We start from the raw sequence: 17719 nt of genomic DNA, 5'->3' as shown, positions 1-17719 counted from the left end.
TCTAACCCTAACCCTAGCTCTAGCTCTAACCCTAACCCTAGCTCTAACCCTAACTCTAACCCTAACTCTAACCCTAACCCTAGCTCTAACCCTAACTCTAACCCTAACCCTAACTCTAACCCTAACCCTAACTCTAACCCTAACTCTAACCCTAACTCTAACCCTAACCCTAACTCTAACGCTAACTCTAACCCTAACTCTAACTCTAACCCTAACTCTAACCCTAACCCTAACTCTAACCCTAACTCTAACCCTAACCCTAACTCTAACCCTAACTCTAACTCTAACCCTAACTCTAACCCTAACCCTAACTCTAACCCTAACTCTAACCCTAACTCTAACCCTAACCCTAACTCTAACTCTAACCCTAACCCTAACCCTAACTCTAACTCTAACCCTAACTCTAACTCTAACTCTAACCCTAACTCTAACTCTAACCCTAACCCTAACCCTAACTCTAACTCTAACCCTAACTCTAACCCTAACTCTAACTCTAACTCTAACTCTAACCCTAGCTCTAACCCTAACCCTAGCTCTAACCCTAACCCTAACTCTAACTCTAACCCTAACTCTAACCCTAACCCTAGCTCTAGCCCTAACCCTAGCTCTAGCTCTAACCCTAGCTCTAGCTCTAACCCTAACCCTAGCCCTAGCTCTAACCCTAACCCTAGCTCTAACCTTAACCCTAACCCTAACTCTAACCCTAACCCTAGCTCTAACCTTAACCCTAACCCTAACTCTAACCCTAACCCTAACCCTAACCTTAACCCTAACTCTAACCCTAACTCTAACCCTAACTCTAACCCTAACCCTAGCTCTAACCCTAACCCTAGCTCTAACCCTAACCCTAGCTCTAACCCTAACCCTAGCTCTAACCCTAGCTCTAGCTCTAACCCTAACCCTAGCTCTAACCCTAACCCTAGCTCTAACCCTAACCCTAGGGTTGCAAATTTTCTATGACAAAATTCTTAGGTCCCACTGAGATTCGAACCCAGGTTGCTGGGGTGAGAGCTCAGCGCAGTAACCACTACACTATGGAACCTTCGCTTACATTGCCTGGAACATGTATGGTTTTATGGATCAGCTCATGAGCCACTGTGGCAAATTTTCTATGACAAAATTCTTAGGTCCCACTGAGATTCGAACCCAGGTTGCTTGGGTGAGAGCTCAGCGCACTAACCACTACACTATGGAACCTTCGCTTACATTACCTGGAACATGTATGGTTTTATGGACCAGCTCATGAGCCACTGTGGCAAATTTTCTATGACAAAATTCTTAGGTCCCACTGAGATTCGAACCCAGGTTGCTGGGGTGAGAGCTCAGCGCACTAACCACTACACTATGGAACCTTCGCTTACATTACCTGGAACATGTATGGTTTTATGGACCAGCTCATGAGCCACTGAGGCAAATTTTCTATGACAAAATTCTTAGGTCCCACTGAGATTCGAACCCAGGTTGCTTGGGTGAGAGCTCAGCGCACTAACCACTACACTATGGAACCTTCGCTTACATTGCCTGGAACATGTCTGGTTTTATGGATCAGCTCATGAGCCACTGTGGCAAATTTTCTATGACAAAATTCTTAGGTCCCACTGAGATTCGAACCCAGGTTGCTGGGGTGAGAGCTCAGCGAACTAACCACTACACTATGGAACCTTCGCTTACATTACCTGGAACATGTATGGTTTTATGGATCAGCTCATGAGCCACTGAGGCAAATTTTCTATGACAAAATTCTTAGGTCCCACTGAGATTCGAACCCAGGTTGCTGGGGTGAGAGCTCAGCGCACTAACCACTACACTATGGAACCTTCGCTTACATTTCCTGGAACATGTATGGTTTTATGGACCAGCTCATGAGCCACTGTGGCAAATTTCTATGACAAAATTCTTAGGTCCCACTGAGATTCGAACCCAGGTTGCTGGGGTGAGAGCTCAGCGCAGTAACCACTACACTATGGAACCTTCGCTTACATTGCTGGGAACATGTATGGTTTTATGGATCAGCTCATGAGCCACTGTGGCAAATTTTCTATGACAAAATTCTTACGTCCCACTGAGATTCGAACCCAGGTTGCTGGGGTGCGAGCTCAGCGCACTACCCACTTCACTATGGAACCTTCGCTTAAATTGCCGGGAACATGTATGGTTTTATGGATCAGCTCATGAGCCACTGTGGCAAATTCTCTATGACAAAATTCTTAGGTCCCACTGAGATTCGAACCCAGGTTGCTTGGGTGAGAGCTCAGCGCACTAACCACTACACTATGGAACCTTCGCTTACATTGCCTGGAACATGTCTGGTTTTATGGATCAGCTCATGAGCCACTGTGGCAAATTTTCTATGACAAAATTCTTAGGTCCCACTGAGATTCGAACCCAGGTTGCTGGGGTGAGAGCTCAGCGAACTAACCACTACACTATGGAACCTTCACTTACATTGCCTGGAACATGTATGGTTTTATGGATCAGCTCATGAGCCACTGTGGCAAATTTTCTATGACAAAATTCTTAGGTCCCACTGAGATTCGACCCCAGGTTGCTGGGGTGAGAGCTCAGCGCAGTAACCACTACACTATGGAACCTTCGCTTACACTGCTTGGAACATGTATGGTTTTATGGATCAGCTCATGAGCCACTGTGGCAAATCTTCTGACAAAATACTTAGGTCCCACTGAGATTCGAACCCAGGTTGCTGGGGTGAGAGCTCAGCGCACTAACCACTACACTATGGAACCTTCACTTACATTGCCTGGAACATGTATGGTTTTATGGATCAGCTCATGAGCCACTGTGGCAAATTTTCTATGACAAAATTCTTAGGTCCCACTGAGATTATATTAGGCGTATCGATGCATACACGTTATTTAAAAACTACTATAAGTGTTACACCACTATACTATACTACAGTGCTTACCAGCTCAGTGGCCTAAGAGGAGAGTGTCCGCCCTGAGATTGGGAGGTTGGGGGTTCAAACCCCCAGCCGGGTCATACCAGTGACCATCATAAAAATGGTACCCATTTCTTCCCTGCTTGGCACTCAGTGTAAGGGGTTGAAATGGGGCTCCGCCCACGCTCATTGGGACTTTAATTTTTAAAATCAAGATAACCAAAAAAGAGAAGCATTATCTCCCCGATTTTGCATAACGGCGCATGCCTTAATGCAATAAAGTTAGCTGTTAGCTTGGAGAAAACGTGCATAAAAGAAGTGGTGAGAGTGGTTCTTTCTTTCCTTGGCAAATCGTAAATCGACATTCTGATTTAAATAGTTCGCGCCAACAGGGAGACGCAACACCTTCACTGACTGATCCGTTGATGCACGGGAAGGAAGGCAGTTGACTCGCTCGCGAACGGGAAAGTCCAAATTTGTTCACTCACTGATCCGTTCTCGCAATGAACTGGAAAGGCAAATCACTCACTGACTGACTCGTTCACTCACAGATCCGTTCTGTTGGCGAACGAGAAACGCAATTGACTCGTTCGTAAACAGGAAGTTACGTCATTTTCTTCTTCGTTTTGTTTTACAGCGAGGTGGCACCAGCTTCCATGTACATTACCGACACCTGCTGGTTGAAGTCATATGAACTGAAAAAAGAACGAATCACTTTAGGAAGTGATTCGTTTACTCTCGTGCCAACACTATTACTTACATACACCATCTTAACTACGGAACTGAGTTAATATAGCCACAGTGTTTGAACACTTAAACAGCGACATAAAGACAAAGAGCAGTTCTGTCAACATAGGCAGCTGTGTGATTACGCAATCCTCAGAGGAGGCTAGATAGGAAGTTGGCTCCTCCGAGCAAATCGTCCACGGTTTTAAAATAACTAAAAATTCAGCGATTTTCGTTCAAAATGATACAAAATTATTGAAATTAAAAAGAAAATGACTTTATAATAAAAACAATTGAATTTGTTTTTCTCCTTTTCATGATGGCAGAGTAGCCTCCCTAGCCTCCTCTGACCACACGTCCCTGATGGGGGGGTCTTTTTGTATCTCTTAAAGTGGCCCCTAGTGGCCCTTAGAAAGCATGTGCTTCATTTCTCAGCATTATGTTCTCTGTCCAAGTCTACGTTTTTGCTTGAATGGGCTCTCCTTCTCGTCGGCGAAATGACACGTCGTCTCCTCACAATAGGAATCTATGGAGATAGATGGAGGACCTTGCTACTGTTTTCTATTTTGTGTGACAAAGAGAGGGGGGCACGAGCCTGAGAGAGGAGACAGGATGAACAGCCTGTTTGTCAGGTGTTGTTACTCACATTAGTCACGTACAAAAACAAAGGAACGAAAGAGCGTCGGCCGACAAAGAGCATGCGGCCTCCGCTCGGTGTCACCCGATCTCTTCGATGTCAATGCGCGGCTAGATAAGTGTGTGCGAGTGTTTGGAAGGGGAAAGAGGGCGCCTCATTGGCTGCCATGCTTGGGTCAAGCCAAGGTCAGGACGTGTGTGATGGATGGAGCTGGAGGCCACAGCCCTTGTAGCCATCCTCTCGCCTCTCTGGGCCTCAACCCTGATAATGAAGCGGCCTCCCTTCTTCACATGTCTTTGTGTGGTCGCGTCGGGCCGAGCAGGAGCGCTCGGTGGAGAAGATTCCAACTCTGCCAGAAGCGCGGGATGATCGACAAGGTGAGTTGTGGACTGGCCAGTCATCCTTTAACACCTATCCTCTGCTAGTTTCCATCTCTCATGCCTTGCCGCTGTTGCTTAACAACCTAAAAAAAATAATACATACACATTAGATGGCAAAAGTGTACCTAATGAGGTGTCCAGCAGGGGCGAGCAAGCCAGTGGTCACATGATGTCATCTTTGTCATCACCTTCTCCCCGTCTCTCCCTCCATCATACTGTCAATGGCTCTATAGGCTGGCCGCCTTTATCGGCATACTGAGACGCACGTCTGTCGATGGAGGAATTCATTTTGGCTGCCAATCACAACAGGGGAGTGGTCAATGAGCGCACATGTGCCAATACCTCGACAACCCTGATGACTGACTTCTGTCTGGTCTTTCTTTTTTTTTTTCTGTCTGCTACTGCTACCTGACTAACTTTCTGTTGCGTGTTAAGAATTGCTAGCGTGAGCAAAAGTAATTTAGCTGTCCACAGATGGACGATGACTTGGTCGCCATTAGAGAAGATGAGAATAACTGAACACAATTTGGGTTGTTTCTGAATATAAATTGTTGATGAATGGAAATCATTAAGTCCTTGCTAAATAATACATGGGCACTCACAATTTGGCAAGTTCAAGCCACAGCTGGACACATTATAGTCTTCATGATGCAATTTTGAGAATACCAAATATATATCTATATAATTATATACATCTCTATATCTATCTGTTTAATCATGAACAATTATTATTTGTATAGCATAAGTCTAATGACACTTGCCTTAATTCAAATTCTGCAAATTAACATGACCCAGATGACTAAGAAAACAAACAGTGCGTGCTTTATGTATTATTTATACTTAGCTGCTGGTGCGTTGAGTCAACTGCCCTTGATACTGAAAATGAACAAAAAATATTTTAGATTTGCTCTATGGATAACTCATGATTCGATTGTCAGAATTTGATATCAATGATATCAATATATTGTCAGAATTTTTATTTATACAATATATTGTGACTATATGGGGCGCACAATATCACTATGATATCAATATATTGTCAGAATTTGATATCAATGATATCAATATCAGTGACGTGCTGTGAGGTTCATGACTGGGGAGGCAATGACGTCAGCACTGACGTCACCCCCCCCCCCCCCACCCGGTAGAATATGTCCGGGACCTAACCGTGTCACAAAAAAAGTTGGGGAACGCTGCTCTAGTGTGGCTTATTCATTATTTAAATTGAACTATTTTAGGTAAAATCTCATATAAGCAGTCTTCACACATAAAAACACTCAATAAAGCACATGGAATCAAAAATTTGTTTTCGATCGTGCGTACCACTCCGTTTGCTCCTAAGTCCCGTTGTTCGAATCAAACCTTTTACCTCCGGAGTTGCTCTTCCTTTACCGATGACCTCCTGTAATCCTCCAATGTAAAACGAAATGTAGAAACGGAAAATAAACAAAACAAAACGAATGTACAACGAAACAAATGGACGACTGCTCCTCAGCTGTTCATTGTTAATTTGAACTGGAGATCTCTTATTCTACAGGTAGGCACATGAAGCATCCCGGGATCACTAGCGCCCCCTGCCATAAGGGTGGAGAACGTGAGATTGCGCAATCCTCAGCGGAGGCTAGACAGGAAGTTGGCTCCTCCGAGCAAATCGTCTTCGGTTTTAAAATAACTATAAAAATTCAGCGATTTTGGTTCAAAATGATACAAAACTAATGAAATTAAAAGGAAAACGATTTTATAATAAAAACAATTGAATTTGTTTTTCCCCTTTTCATGATGGGAGAGGAGGCGTGGCCTCCCTTGCCTCATCTGACCGCACATCCCTGGTCTAAATATGTATTTACTGAACGCCAAAACTTTTAAAGAAAAAAAAAACATGCATCCGTCTACTTTAAACCCATTTGTGTATTTAGCGCCCCCTCAAACAGAACGGGAGAAATTCAGTACTGCCCGTTTCTTTAGCGTGTTGTAAAATATTGATACTTGCCGTCAGTGTATCGAATATTTATTCCAACTGAGGGTGCAATAATATATTGCAATATATAATATACTGAGCTAATACATAAATACACAAGCTACTTTTTAGATCCGTCTAATGGGATAGACAATGTCACCCAGATAATAATTTAATAAAGTTTGCATTATTCTGGCCTTTATTTTTCGGGTAACATATTGCGCAAGTGTACCTAATTAAGTGACCAGTGAAAACGTAAAATCAATATACCGTTTTCAAAGAATGTTACTATCGCTGTAAAACGCATAAATAATTATATAACAAACTATAATTTTATTTTTAATTTAAGTCAAATTAACAATTCAACATTTTAGGTTTTGCGGTGCATTTATATTAAAAAAAATAAACCTTAATCTCCACCACACTGAAATCTAATTTTAAAATTTTGTTCTTTGCTTTGATAGCTATATTACCAAATATAGAGTTTAAACTACATCATTTCCATCAAAAACAGGACAAGTCAATCTCTAATCAGTCCTCCACCAAGGCTTTAATGGTTCATCTGTCATCATGTACGTGTTTATTGGTGGAGCCTAATGGGAACCATCGGCTGCATCACTCATGTTGTGGAAGTGCACGTAAAAAAGTTTCTGTTGGACAGCTCGTATCAAGTCTGCTGTGGTGTTTTGGTCAAACAGGTCCTCGGAGGTGGACTGTGACTTGCTATTCAGGTGCTTGTTTGACCAGTGTGGTCTGTTGTTTGGGCCTGAGTGTATGTGTGTGTGTGTGTGTGTGTGTGTTGTGCGTGCGCGTGCTGTGACAACAAACTCAGAGTGTGACCGTGGGATGACCCGAGGCTTTCTTTTGGGGGGTCATCTGCGATTCCAATTCCCTCACTTGTCTCCACGGGCCCCGGAGAGAACTCAGCGAGGCCTATACTTAAAAGTAGTTTCTGATGACAAAGTTATTATTTTAACTTCAACTTTTTTTTCAACACGGGTGCAATGCTATTTTAATTACCGCATGTATTTATTTGTAAAAATATATATAAATACTGTTAGATTTTTTAAAAATAATGCTGAAATCGAAGCAATTTAATTGTTTGCCAAGTTTCAACGAAGCAAATGAGGAATGTTTGCAAAGAGAGAACTAATATGTCCAAAATAAACAATGCTGCGAGGTAAATATAGTCAATTTGGTTACTATATAATGATAAAACAATCTTAATAATGACAGTAATATGTTAAATAAATAAATCAATATTTCCAAATATATTTTGATTTAAAAAGGTAGCGACAAATTCGGTAAATGACGTTATTCATTCCGGATTAAGAAAACGAGTTAAATACTATATTAGTCCTACAACGGGGAAACGTGCTTTAAAATAATAGAAAATAGGATATTACATTGCCAAATTCCTTCTTAAAAATATATATATTTCTATACGAATACGAATCGTAAATATAAAACAAACACACGTAATATTATCATATTTGAAACCGCGTACCCGGCAGTCTTACCGTTTTAAAAATACCTTATTTAATGTAAATTGTTTATGAAAAATTTGTTCAGACCGTCTTTCGAATTAAATAAGATGATGAAAAAATTCTGCCTCTTTTTTCCCCGCACAAACAATAATATACATGTGAAAACAATTAGCACACAAATACTTCCAAGCAAACGGACATCACCCGCGTTCAATATATTGGGGAAATTTTTCATATGAAGAACAAAAGGCAGCAGAACTTACAATGTAGCGTGTTTTTGCTGCGTCCCGTTCCCCAGCAGGTCTCCACAGCTCCAAGAGAGCCAATCCTGCAGGTGGATCCAGGTTCAGGTGAACTACGCTCATTAATCATGCTTCTTTGGGCGTTTTTTTGCCCTTTTATGGGAGAATGGACTCGCATGGTGCACGCCAGGAATTAAAACAATTAGTAAAAAAACAGGGACTGGTGCGAGGGGGGCAGAGAAAAGACGCAGGGTCTAAAAACAAGAGAGACAGCAGCATTAGAGGAAATATGACTTTTCGCACATAAAATCTGTTTTAAATAAGATGACGTAAGCACCTCTGCAACTTTTCACCGTCCCTCTTGTCCCTCTTGGCGTGGATGATGACACTGCCACGCAAGTTTGGACGCTGAGGAGCAAACGCTGACAGGGCCAGTGGGGCTGCATCCTTGTCGATATCCTAACCTCCATGTTTGGATCAATACTCTTTATTTTTTTCGTCAGCCCTCCCTCTACCCTTGCTTCAATAAGGTTGTCATCGCAAATGACAGCAAAATAATATTACATCTCACGGGAGCGCGCACGGCTGCGTGCATTCAAGTGTGTACTTCCTGGTTTAAATTACAAATATGACGTCATCGTGCAGAGGAAAAATTAACACCACGTGAAAACTTTTAAGAGGTATAACCTCACTTTAATAATCCCATGTTTGACCCGTAAACGTTTGTGCTTGGTTAAATATACAAACAAATAGAAGCCCGCAACGCGTGCCTTGGTAAACTGATAAAACTCAGCATCCCGATCACCCGTGAACGCACCATGCAACTCTCACACAAGACTTTCACACAATGTGCGTAATGATGTGGATTATAATGATTGTTGTGACTTTGGCACATTTGAGGTACAGCCCAAAGAAGTTAATACTGCACATTTTCAGATTTACAATACACAATAGAAAAGACAATTAGAGCCCGTCCATTTTGCCTACATGTCCAAAAAGTGCATGAGTTCCTCCAAAATGTACTTTTGGTAATGCAGGAGTTTGGCTATTAGCTTTGGGGATGAGGCAAGTGGCTTTTAATTAGAACAGTAAGGGTCCGCCCCAGTGGAGGACACCGTGGAGGAAGGAGGGGAAGGAGTTGAAGGAGCCGAAACCGACTTTTCCGACGCGGCGTCGTCCAGTTTCTCCTGGAGGTGCTCGCCAGGGTCAGAGGTCACGGCCTTGACCGGGAGCAGCCCTTCTTTCTCTCGTTTCTTCTGCTTCATCCTTCGGTTCTGGAACCAGATTTTTACTTGAGTCTCATTCAGCTGCAGCGTAGCGGCGATCTCCACGCGCCGCGCTCGGGTCAGATACTTGTTAAAGTGGAACTCCTTCTCCAACTCGGTCAGCTGTTTGGTGGTGAAGTTGGTCCGCACCGTGTTGGGCTGACTTCCGTAGCCGTACTCACCTGACCTCCCTAAAGGTGGAAAAAAGTAGGATTTTTTTAGGGAAGACATTGGACATAACATTATAACATGACTTGTTATTTATGTTTTCTATCTTATATGATGACTAAACGGTTTGAATTTAATAATCACATTCCATGCCCTCAGTCTCAAGCATGCCACAGAACATAACATTAGGTACACTTGCACAATGCCATGAAACTGCCAAAAAAAATACAGCAGCTATTTATAAACCACGTTTGTATAGGGCATTCATTGAAACATGTTTGTACTTGTGTGTCATCATTCTCCACACTATAAAAATAATGTTCCCTCGAAATGTGGTATTTTTGACGTGCATGTTTGCATGGGAACTATTTGACACCTATAGTGGAAGCGCATATATTTATGTTTATTAAGTGCATGTCAATAAGTAAACCAAATAGCCGCATAATAGTGCTTGGTGAGATAAGAGACCCACCTGTTTTAGGAGGATTCCTCTTGACTTTCATCCAATCGAAGGTTTGTGCATTAGAGGCTCCCTCGGACAGAGGAGAGCAGCATCCCTCCAGGTGAGCCGCATGCAGAGGAGACAGAGGGTTCGAGCACCCGGGGAAGGGGGTGGCTTGCTCGTGCCCGCCTCCGTAGGCCGGGTGAGCATACTGCAGTTGACCCATAGGGGCTGCACTGTAATTCTGGCGATGTTGCGCCACCACTGACGTGGAAAGGTTACCCGAGTACACGAGCGGGCCGCACTGTGAAAACCCCGCGGTGGAGTCTACTTCCTGGCTGAGTGCGTAATGGTTGTAGGACGCGCAGAAACTTTGCGCGCCGTAGCCGGAGCTGCAGGTTGGGTGCGCGCCGTAAGCGAGACCTAGATTCCCAGCGGGGGACTGGTAGGAGCCCGGCTGCTGGTGGTGGTGGTGGGGAGTGTCGTCCGGGGAAGCCCTGCTCGCCATGAAGCGCTCATCCGCGCCGCAGTTGTTCACCGTCACGGCGCACGACTGGAAAGTTGTAATCCCGTGATCCGGGTGGAAAGCTCTCACGGAACACGACCCACCCTCACTGCTCATGACGGAATAATCTAAGAAAGTGCTCATTGTAGCATGTTTGAGTCCAGGGATCGCCTGGAGCACCTCTGATCTCTCCTCTCTTACCCCGAGTGACCGTGCCAACATTTACCTATACGCTGATATCAAGAGAAGGGCGGGGAGGGGGGTTAAAGGGGGGGCATTGACCAACATCAATGAACGGGTGTGGTCACGTGGGTCCGGGTCAGCCAGTGAGACACTTGAGCTTATCCTCTCAGCCGCTGACAGATTGCTGTTTGAGTGGCTATTTAAATTCCAGCCGCTCGTCGATCAAGGTGACGCGTCATGCACTTACGCGTTGGCCGAGCAAACAATGAAGCTGGGTGGCAGACAGTGGCGGACGGCGGACGGGGTTGCATGCACGGGACGCTCGGGGATGCTCCAAAGCGGAGGTGTGCACTCTGACCCCAGGTAGGCTACAAGCCGTTTTTTTTTTAGGGGAGGCAATCATGCGTGATGTCATTAAATCGTGTCATTCTAAGAGAGGAACTATTTTTTTCTGGATGAATGAATGTGTCAATGTGTGTCACTGCCAGAGGCTATCAGTGTCCCATTCCGATGCCAAATGTTTCACGCTTTAACACTGCGAGGGATTTACTCAGCAAATATTGTCACAGCGGGGCAGAGAGGGCAAATGTTTCACTCCATTGACACCCAAAAGAAGCCAGCGGAGGATAATGGCGTTGCTCTCATGACTTTGTTTTCTCATTAGGGTCACATTTATCTGCATATCAGACTTGCTGGAAGGTTGAGGAAACGGCGAGATTCACTAATAGAATGTGCTATTAATTCAGTTTCCTCTCAGGGTCAACTCTGACTTAACTTACACGGTGTATGTATTCATTATGGCGTGATCAAATGGAGTGATAATGCGTGGCCAGCGGTGGTGTTCGTGCATACCCTGTGGCTTGATTACCCTGTTAAAAAGTTCATCAAATGAAGCTGCTGGGGAAATAAATTAATGGTTGTGGAGATTGTCTGGTGGGAAGAGAGAGTGGGAGTGAGTGGGAGTGGGAGCAGACCGGAGGGCAAGCTCTTGACTGAGAGAAAAAAAAAGGGAGGGGGAGAAGGGGGCGTGAATGAGGGGGATCCATTGGGATGAATGAGCGCCTTCAGTGGTCAAATGTAGCATTACACCTAAAAATGAAAATAATATTTCAGTGAAGATTGCAACATCTAAAAAAAAAAACGTAACATATGAAGTCATGCATATCACAATTCGGTGCAACTGCACAAACTAGCACATCTATAGTAACAATATAGAACAATGTAGTGAGATGCAATATTTATGCATTTATATAGTATATATGTTCATACATTTTCCTAAATGCATGACGTAAACTTGTAAGCAAAGCTAGCAGTCAATAGCCTACTCTAATTCCCTTCCCCCTCCCACCTCGCCTCTGACATCCCATCTGCAGCAAAGAGCATGCGTGGGCGCGGAGAATGGTGCATGTCAGAGGAGCCAGCCACCAGCAGGCCACGCAGCTCTCTGTGCTCTTTGTGTGAGCACATGTGTGCACAGAAAAGACGCGTTGTCTCGGAATGATTTGGTTATGGACACCAATACTGCAGGGCTCCCCCACCGCTGTTTTTTCCCCGAGTCTACATCTGTTTTAAACACACAAAAGAGAGCGTATATACTGTTGATTTTTTTTTTTTGCCACAGATGAGCTGCGTGTTATAAAATCGATCGATGCAACTGGTGGTTGTTGATTTCACGCACAAAGTTACATCCCGATATTGAACCAAAGTGGGCTATTAAACGATTCCCATAAGTCAACGTAAGTGCAAAGCAATAGAGCAAAGCTATTCATAATCATCATATCGAATCCCAATATTTCACTTGACGGCTTAAGAAAATAATCCTGGAAAATAATGATAACTATAATAAAATAATGAAAATGATACATATACGTTCGAGGGGCACATCTAATAAATTATCCTAGCGGTCTGGTTTGAATTTGATCCCCACTCGGGAAGTGAGCAGCTTGCACAGACATGCAACTCCAGTGAGCCGTTGTAGGAGAGTCAGCCTGTTTAAACAGGCCATAAAAATGAATCATTGCCCAACGCGTGGATAGACTCAGCCCCCTTTAAGCTAAGATATCAGGGAAACCCGCACGAAAATGTAAGTGGGCTTGTATTTGTGAACATTAAGTCACAATTGGGCTCCTTAATGTTCGTCCCATTCATGCCACAGCGGTGATTTATGAGGTCCTGGAGGCAAACATGGCTCGGCTGTTTGCTTGCAGCATGCACCGTGTCAAGAGCTTGGCCATGCGAAATCCAAATGTTTTTCAATGTTTAAAATATTTTGTATTTTATATATATTATTATAAAATACATATATATATAAATATATATATGCACACACACTTCAGCACCAGTTAGATTATTTATGTTCATTACCAACCTGTTGTTCAATTTGCATAATCTCCACTATTGTATTATAGTGCGCATTTTCTACAATAATTAATTAATTAATTAAACGACATTAATAAGACTCAAAGCACGAAACAAAAGATTGTAGCAAGTTAATTGTATTCTAACAAAAATAGTCAAGACATTGGAAGCTATACAAAAATAAAAATGACCAGTTTCCATATAGGCCGGATATTGTTGAATTTTCACACACACTCGTAACAGTTTTCACCCTCCGTCCGAAAAAAAAAAAAAAGAAATCAATTTTTTATGGTCGTTACTGTCCTCATCCGTGATTTACGTTCATCCTTACCGTCCCATAAAATGCGCGCCGAATATACAAAGACGTGAGTTAAGCCCGAAAAGAAAAACTGATTGATTTGTGTTAATAATTGAGATTTTGCAGGTCGATTGTTGTTAGAGATTCCGAGAAAAAATAGAAAGTATCTGCAGCAATGTCCACGGGACTGTCCAGCGATTCAGACAAGCTCGGCGAGGCAGCGTCGGAGAGTTGCAAGCAGGAATCCGACGAGAAAGCTTGGAAGTCGTGTATAGAAACATCCAAAGCTGGGGGACTGTCGCCATTGTCCGGCACGGATGCCGAGCCTGGGCCCATTGTTGACACGCAGCCGGGAACAGTGGGTGACGGGTTGGGAAAATGTTTCAGATTTTTCTCATTGCTGTTCAGCGGTGCAGCAGCAAAGCTCGCCGAGCTGCTATTGTGGACCTGCTGCGTGGATTCCAGATTGTTGTTGTGAAAGGAGAAAGTGTCTCTCTCCAGCAGGGCCCCGCTTTGCTCGTACGGGGGGCCCTCATCGTCATCGTCGCTGTGCATTCCGTCCTCCCCGCCGCCGGGACCCTTCCCCGCGTCCCCGTTGTGGTTCTCCTTGCTTTGCGTCTGCCGTTTGTGTTTCATACGCCGGTTCTGGAACCACACTTTGACTTGCCGCTCGGTCAGATCGAGCAGGGCCGCGATCTCCACCCTCCTGGGTCGGCACAAATACTTGTTGAAGTGGAATTCCTTCTCCAGCTCCAGCAACTGCGTGTTAGTGTAGGCTGTCCTCAGCCGGCGGGAGCCGCCGCTTATCCCTCCGCCTTCCGCGACCTCAGGCGAGCCTGCAGAACCGGGAAGGAACCGTTACACAAGGGGGAATAATATATGCGATAAGAGTGGCTGGAGAAAAACAAATGCACGCTAAGATATTCGCTAAAAAATCTATAATGTCTCGCCTGTTTTTATCTAGCATGAGCGTGGACGTAAACACTTAAAAAAAAAAAAGCTCCACGCAGGGAGTGGGACACTAATGAATGCTGCAACTGCCTTCCACGGCAACGGAACTCCATCACTCTTCATTACTGTCACACATCAAAAGTGTGACCGGGGGAATAAATCAGAGCAAACTTTAACCAAACTTTTTCTGCAAGCTTCCCCACGACCCACTAAAATATCGCATTTGAACAATAATATAAATGTCTCCCTCCTAAAAAAAAAAAAAAAAAAAAAAAGCCAATAATAACATAACCCACCTTTTGGGGAGAAGCAAACGGGCCCATTAGTAGATAAAGTGGTTGCGGTGGACGTGGGCAGGTGGTTCCGCTTGGAGGCTTTCTTCTCCCGCATCCACGGATACTCCGGAGGCAGTGAGGCGGTGGGCAGCGGGCTGCATCCGTCGGGGCTGTGTCTCGGGCGGCCGTGGCGCGGATGGCTGCCCGGGTTGAGGCTGGGGATGGTCTGCTCGAAGGGAGGAGGAATCAGTGTCGAGCTCTTGATTGATGAACTTTGAAATGAATCAGCGACAGGGGGGAAAGATGTCAGGCACTCAGCAAGCGACGGCTGACTATTGATAAATCCGCTCTCTCGCTCGAATTCGTAATTCATCTCCTCTCCCTGCGAGCCCAGGAAAGTTTGCACGCGTTATTGTCGACGAACTCAATGGCCAAGCGAAGACGAAAATCATTCAAAAAATCTCCTGTGATGGCTTCCTCTTCCTATTTCTGTGATTACGGCCGTGTGGAGACCGAGCTACTATGAAACTATTGAATTCATGGAGACAAGGTTGAAATTGGACCGAGTTGCCTGTCACATGATTACCTCTGCCCAATGACAATTTGGGCTTTAATCAAAAGAAGCCACTGACTGCCTGATTGATCCAAAAAGTCTGCTGCTGCTGCTGCTGCCTCACTCAGCCGTGCCACTTTTATTTACATCTTTATCCTCCCGACCGCGCGCCACTCTGAGAAGAGACCCCCACCCGAAAAAAGTGTGTTTTTAAGAATGGATGACTCTCACTATTACAAGGAAGGACCCCAAGCTTAGGGCGCGCGGATTCGTGCGCTCCTCTTTCTCGTATTGTTTGAGGATGTCAGGCGAGAACGCCCCCAACACCCGCGCGCGCACACGCACACGCTCACACATTCAACATACCCCAAAAGTGCTATTAAGACTTCTTCAGTGAATCCTGTACGTCTGACGTCTATGGAGAAATACAGGAAGACGAGCAGCAAAAAAAAAAAAAAAAAAAAGTGACATTTTTAGGCCATTACGCAACATAACATTTGAACAAAATATGCACACTCACGTTTTGACACAAAATCACATTTTCACCTTTGTGCAAACACGATGTTAAACAGATGTCCTTTTGCAGCTAACCTAATTTTTGTTTGTACTATTAGCACCTTTTAAATGCCTGTAAATGCAATAAAGGCGTCCACAGTGTACTTTCAAGCTATAAAAGTAATGACCAAAATGGTCATCAACAGCATTAAAAACGAATAATTTGCTCCGTTATTACTGAACGTCTCTCCCCTGCTGCGACTTTGCTTTATTGTCCTTCCAAAGTCATCTGTGAAAGCCACATTTTTTGGAATGCTTCCACCCCCCTTAAACACACCGAGGTATATTTCCATCGAAAGAAAAATATGACTTGGTGAGTATACGAGAGAGGAAGAAGTGGTGTAGGTCTCTCTCAGTTTGTTGCTTATATACCAAACAAAGAGTGCTGGAAGCCTGCGCGCGATCAATCTTACTCGCCAAAAGGTCTGACAGCTCGGTGCCCTCACAACACATTTAAGGCTTCTAACTCTCCCCCGGATCAAATGCAGCCAGGAAGCGGCGAGAAACACTGGTCGCTCAGATTAGAACCATTTTCTGCTCCTTCTAGCCCGAGCTGTCGCTGGAGGGATGTTTTAAAAGATAAATAAGAATCGGACAAGGCGTGTGCGTATTTCCTTGCGGGGGGAAGGCAGTGAACACACCACGGGTGAGTATCGAGAATGTATTCACCTGGATTTTATCGGGCTTATCTCTAACTGGAACGTGATTTAGAAACTTACATGGAGATATTTTTGCACATATCGAAGCACTTTAGTGTGGGGATGGTTGCCATAGGGAAGTTTGGAATTACGCACAGGCTTTGTGTAACGAAAGGAGTGGGTGGAGGCTTTTTTTTCCTGGTGAGCCTACACGTATTGCAACAAGAGCGATTTGATAATTTATCACACGGATGTGGATATATTGCAAAACAGGGTTTATACTTTCGGTTTAAATGGAGCCAAGGTGGCACATATGGGTCAAATCAGTGCCTCGTGCGAATGCACAAGTCCAGCTTTGACACACCATGGTTCAATTGTTCCAGGGTTCCCTGCTCACCATATGTCATGGCTGCTAATGCCCTGTTATATCAATCATATTCAGATTGAAAATGATTTTTTTTAATGGGGGTGACATGATCGAGGATTTAAAAAATATATTTGCACAATAAAAAAATGTTTTGGGGGAAGCACTATATGAGAATGCATTTTTTTTATCATGAGCAAAAAAAGGGTTTACATTTTCTATTTGGAACATTTTTTTTAAAGTAATACTCAAATGGATTTTACCCCGAATCATTTTCATTTTAAACGTTGAAAACAAATTCTAACTGTAATTTAATTCCCTTTAGCCATCATCCTAACGATGCATTTGAAGACATTTGGACTTTTCGCTACGAATTCACTTGGTGCTCGTATCCTCTCTGGCCACATTTGACCGACTTGAAACATATTCAGGGACATTAGTTTTCCAACGATTTCTCATTTATATTGTTGTCTACTTGCAGGGCTTTGCTGAAGGGTCCGGCGCCTGACATTTTTATTATTATGGATGTGCCCACGCGGATGAGATGAGAGGAGGGAAGAAGCAGGCCACCCGAGAGTTTTCTTCACGTCTCATCAGGAAGAGAGGGAAATAAATTATGCAGCTTTTTTTCTTTTTTGCATGTAACCGCCAGTCCCTGTTATTTTTCTGAACGATATTAATGCTAAATTTTTGTAAACAAAAATAATTTGCTGCGTATTTAATTATGGGTGGACTTTTTACGCACTACTTTGCTTGGCGAATGTGTAACAATTCTTATTACGGTTTTTTTTCCCAATAAAAATAAATATGCACTCTGATGTGAATTAATTTGTATGAAT

General features: G+C 43.8%; 2 protein-coding genes and 2 long non-coding RNA genes across 4 annotated transcripts; 1 reads left to right on the top strand and 3 right to left on the bottom strand.

Moving 5' to 3' along the window:
* Positions 1-3863: 3863 nt before the first annotated feature.
* LOC137839687 (uncharacterized) lies at positions 3864-6346 on the bottom strand. Its single transcript, XR_011085749.1, has 3 exons — positions 6009-6346; positions 4828-4932; positions 3864-4722 (listed from the first exon to the last, which is right to left on the bottom strand). It is a non-coding gene; the product is annotated as an uncharacterized lncRNA (long non-coding RNA).
* A 2647-nt stretch (positions 6347-8993) lies between these two features.
* Positions 8994-13213, bottom strand: hoxa1a (homeobox A1a). The gene is made up of 2 exons (XM_049751217.2): positions 10231-13213; positions 8994-9781 (listed from the first exon to the last, which is right to left on the bottom strand). The coding sequence occupies exons 1-2, from the start codon at positions 10925-10927 to the stop codon at positions 9402-9404; spliced, it is 1077 nt and encodes a 358-aa protein (XP_049607174.1). The 5' UTR covers positions 10928-13213; the 3' UTR covers positions 8994-9401.
* Positions 13214-13367: 154 nt separating this feature from the next.
* Positions 13368-16200, bottom strand: LOC125987103 (homeobox protein Hox-A2a). The gene is made up of 2 exons (XM_049751215.2): positions 14792-16200; positions 13368-14380 (listed from the first exon to the last, which is right to left on the bottom strand). Exons 1-2 carry the CDS (start codon positions 15141-15143, stop codon positions 13650-13652), a joined length of 1083 nt encoding a protein of 360 aa, XP_049607172.1. The 5' UTR covers positions 15144-16200; the 3' UTR covers positions 13368-13649.
* An 82-nt stretch (positions 16201-16282) lies between these two features.
* Positions 16283-17682, top strand: LOC125987119 (uncharacterized). Its single transcript, XR_007487895.2, has 2 exons — positions 16283-16524; positions 17362-17682. It is a non-coding gene; the product is annotated as an uncharacterized lncRNA (long non-coding RNA).
* Positions 17683-17719: the final 37 nt, after the last annotated feature.

The sequence above is a fragment of the Syngnathus scovelli genome, chromosome 19, assembly GCF_024217435.2.
Source record: "Syngnathus scovelli strain Florida chromosome 19, RoL_Ssco_1.2, whole genome shotgun sequence".
NCBI classification, from domain to species: domain Eukaryota; kingdom Metazoa; phylum Chordata; class Actinopteri; order Syngnathiformes; family Syngnathidae; genus Syngnathus; species Syngnathus scovelli.
Note: the sequence above shows the minus strand (reverse complement) of the source record. Positions and strands in the feature narration are given on the sequence as shown.

Bases quoted from the DNA above. Each gene is read 5' to 3' on its own strand.
- LOC125987103 (XM_049751215.2), bottom strand. From the start codon at position 15,143: ATGAATTACGAATTCGAGCGAGAGAGCGGATTTATCAATAGTCAGCCG. The intron at 14,381-14,791 runs GTGGGTTATGTT...CCGGTTCTGCAG, and splicing joins CGTTTGCTTCTCCCCAAAAG to GCTCGCCTGAGGTCGCGGAA.
- hoxa1a (XM_049751217.2), bottom strand. From the start codon at position 10,927: ATGTTGGCACGGTCACTCGGGGTAAGAGAGGAGAGATCAGAGGTGCTC. The intron at 9,782-10,230 runs GTGGGTCTCTTA...TTCCACCTTTAG, and splicing joins GAGGAATCCTCCTAAAACAG to GGAGGTCAGGTGAGTACGGC.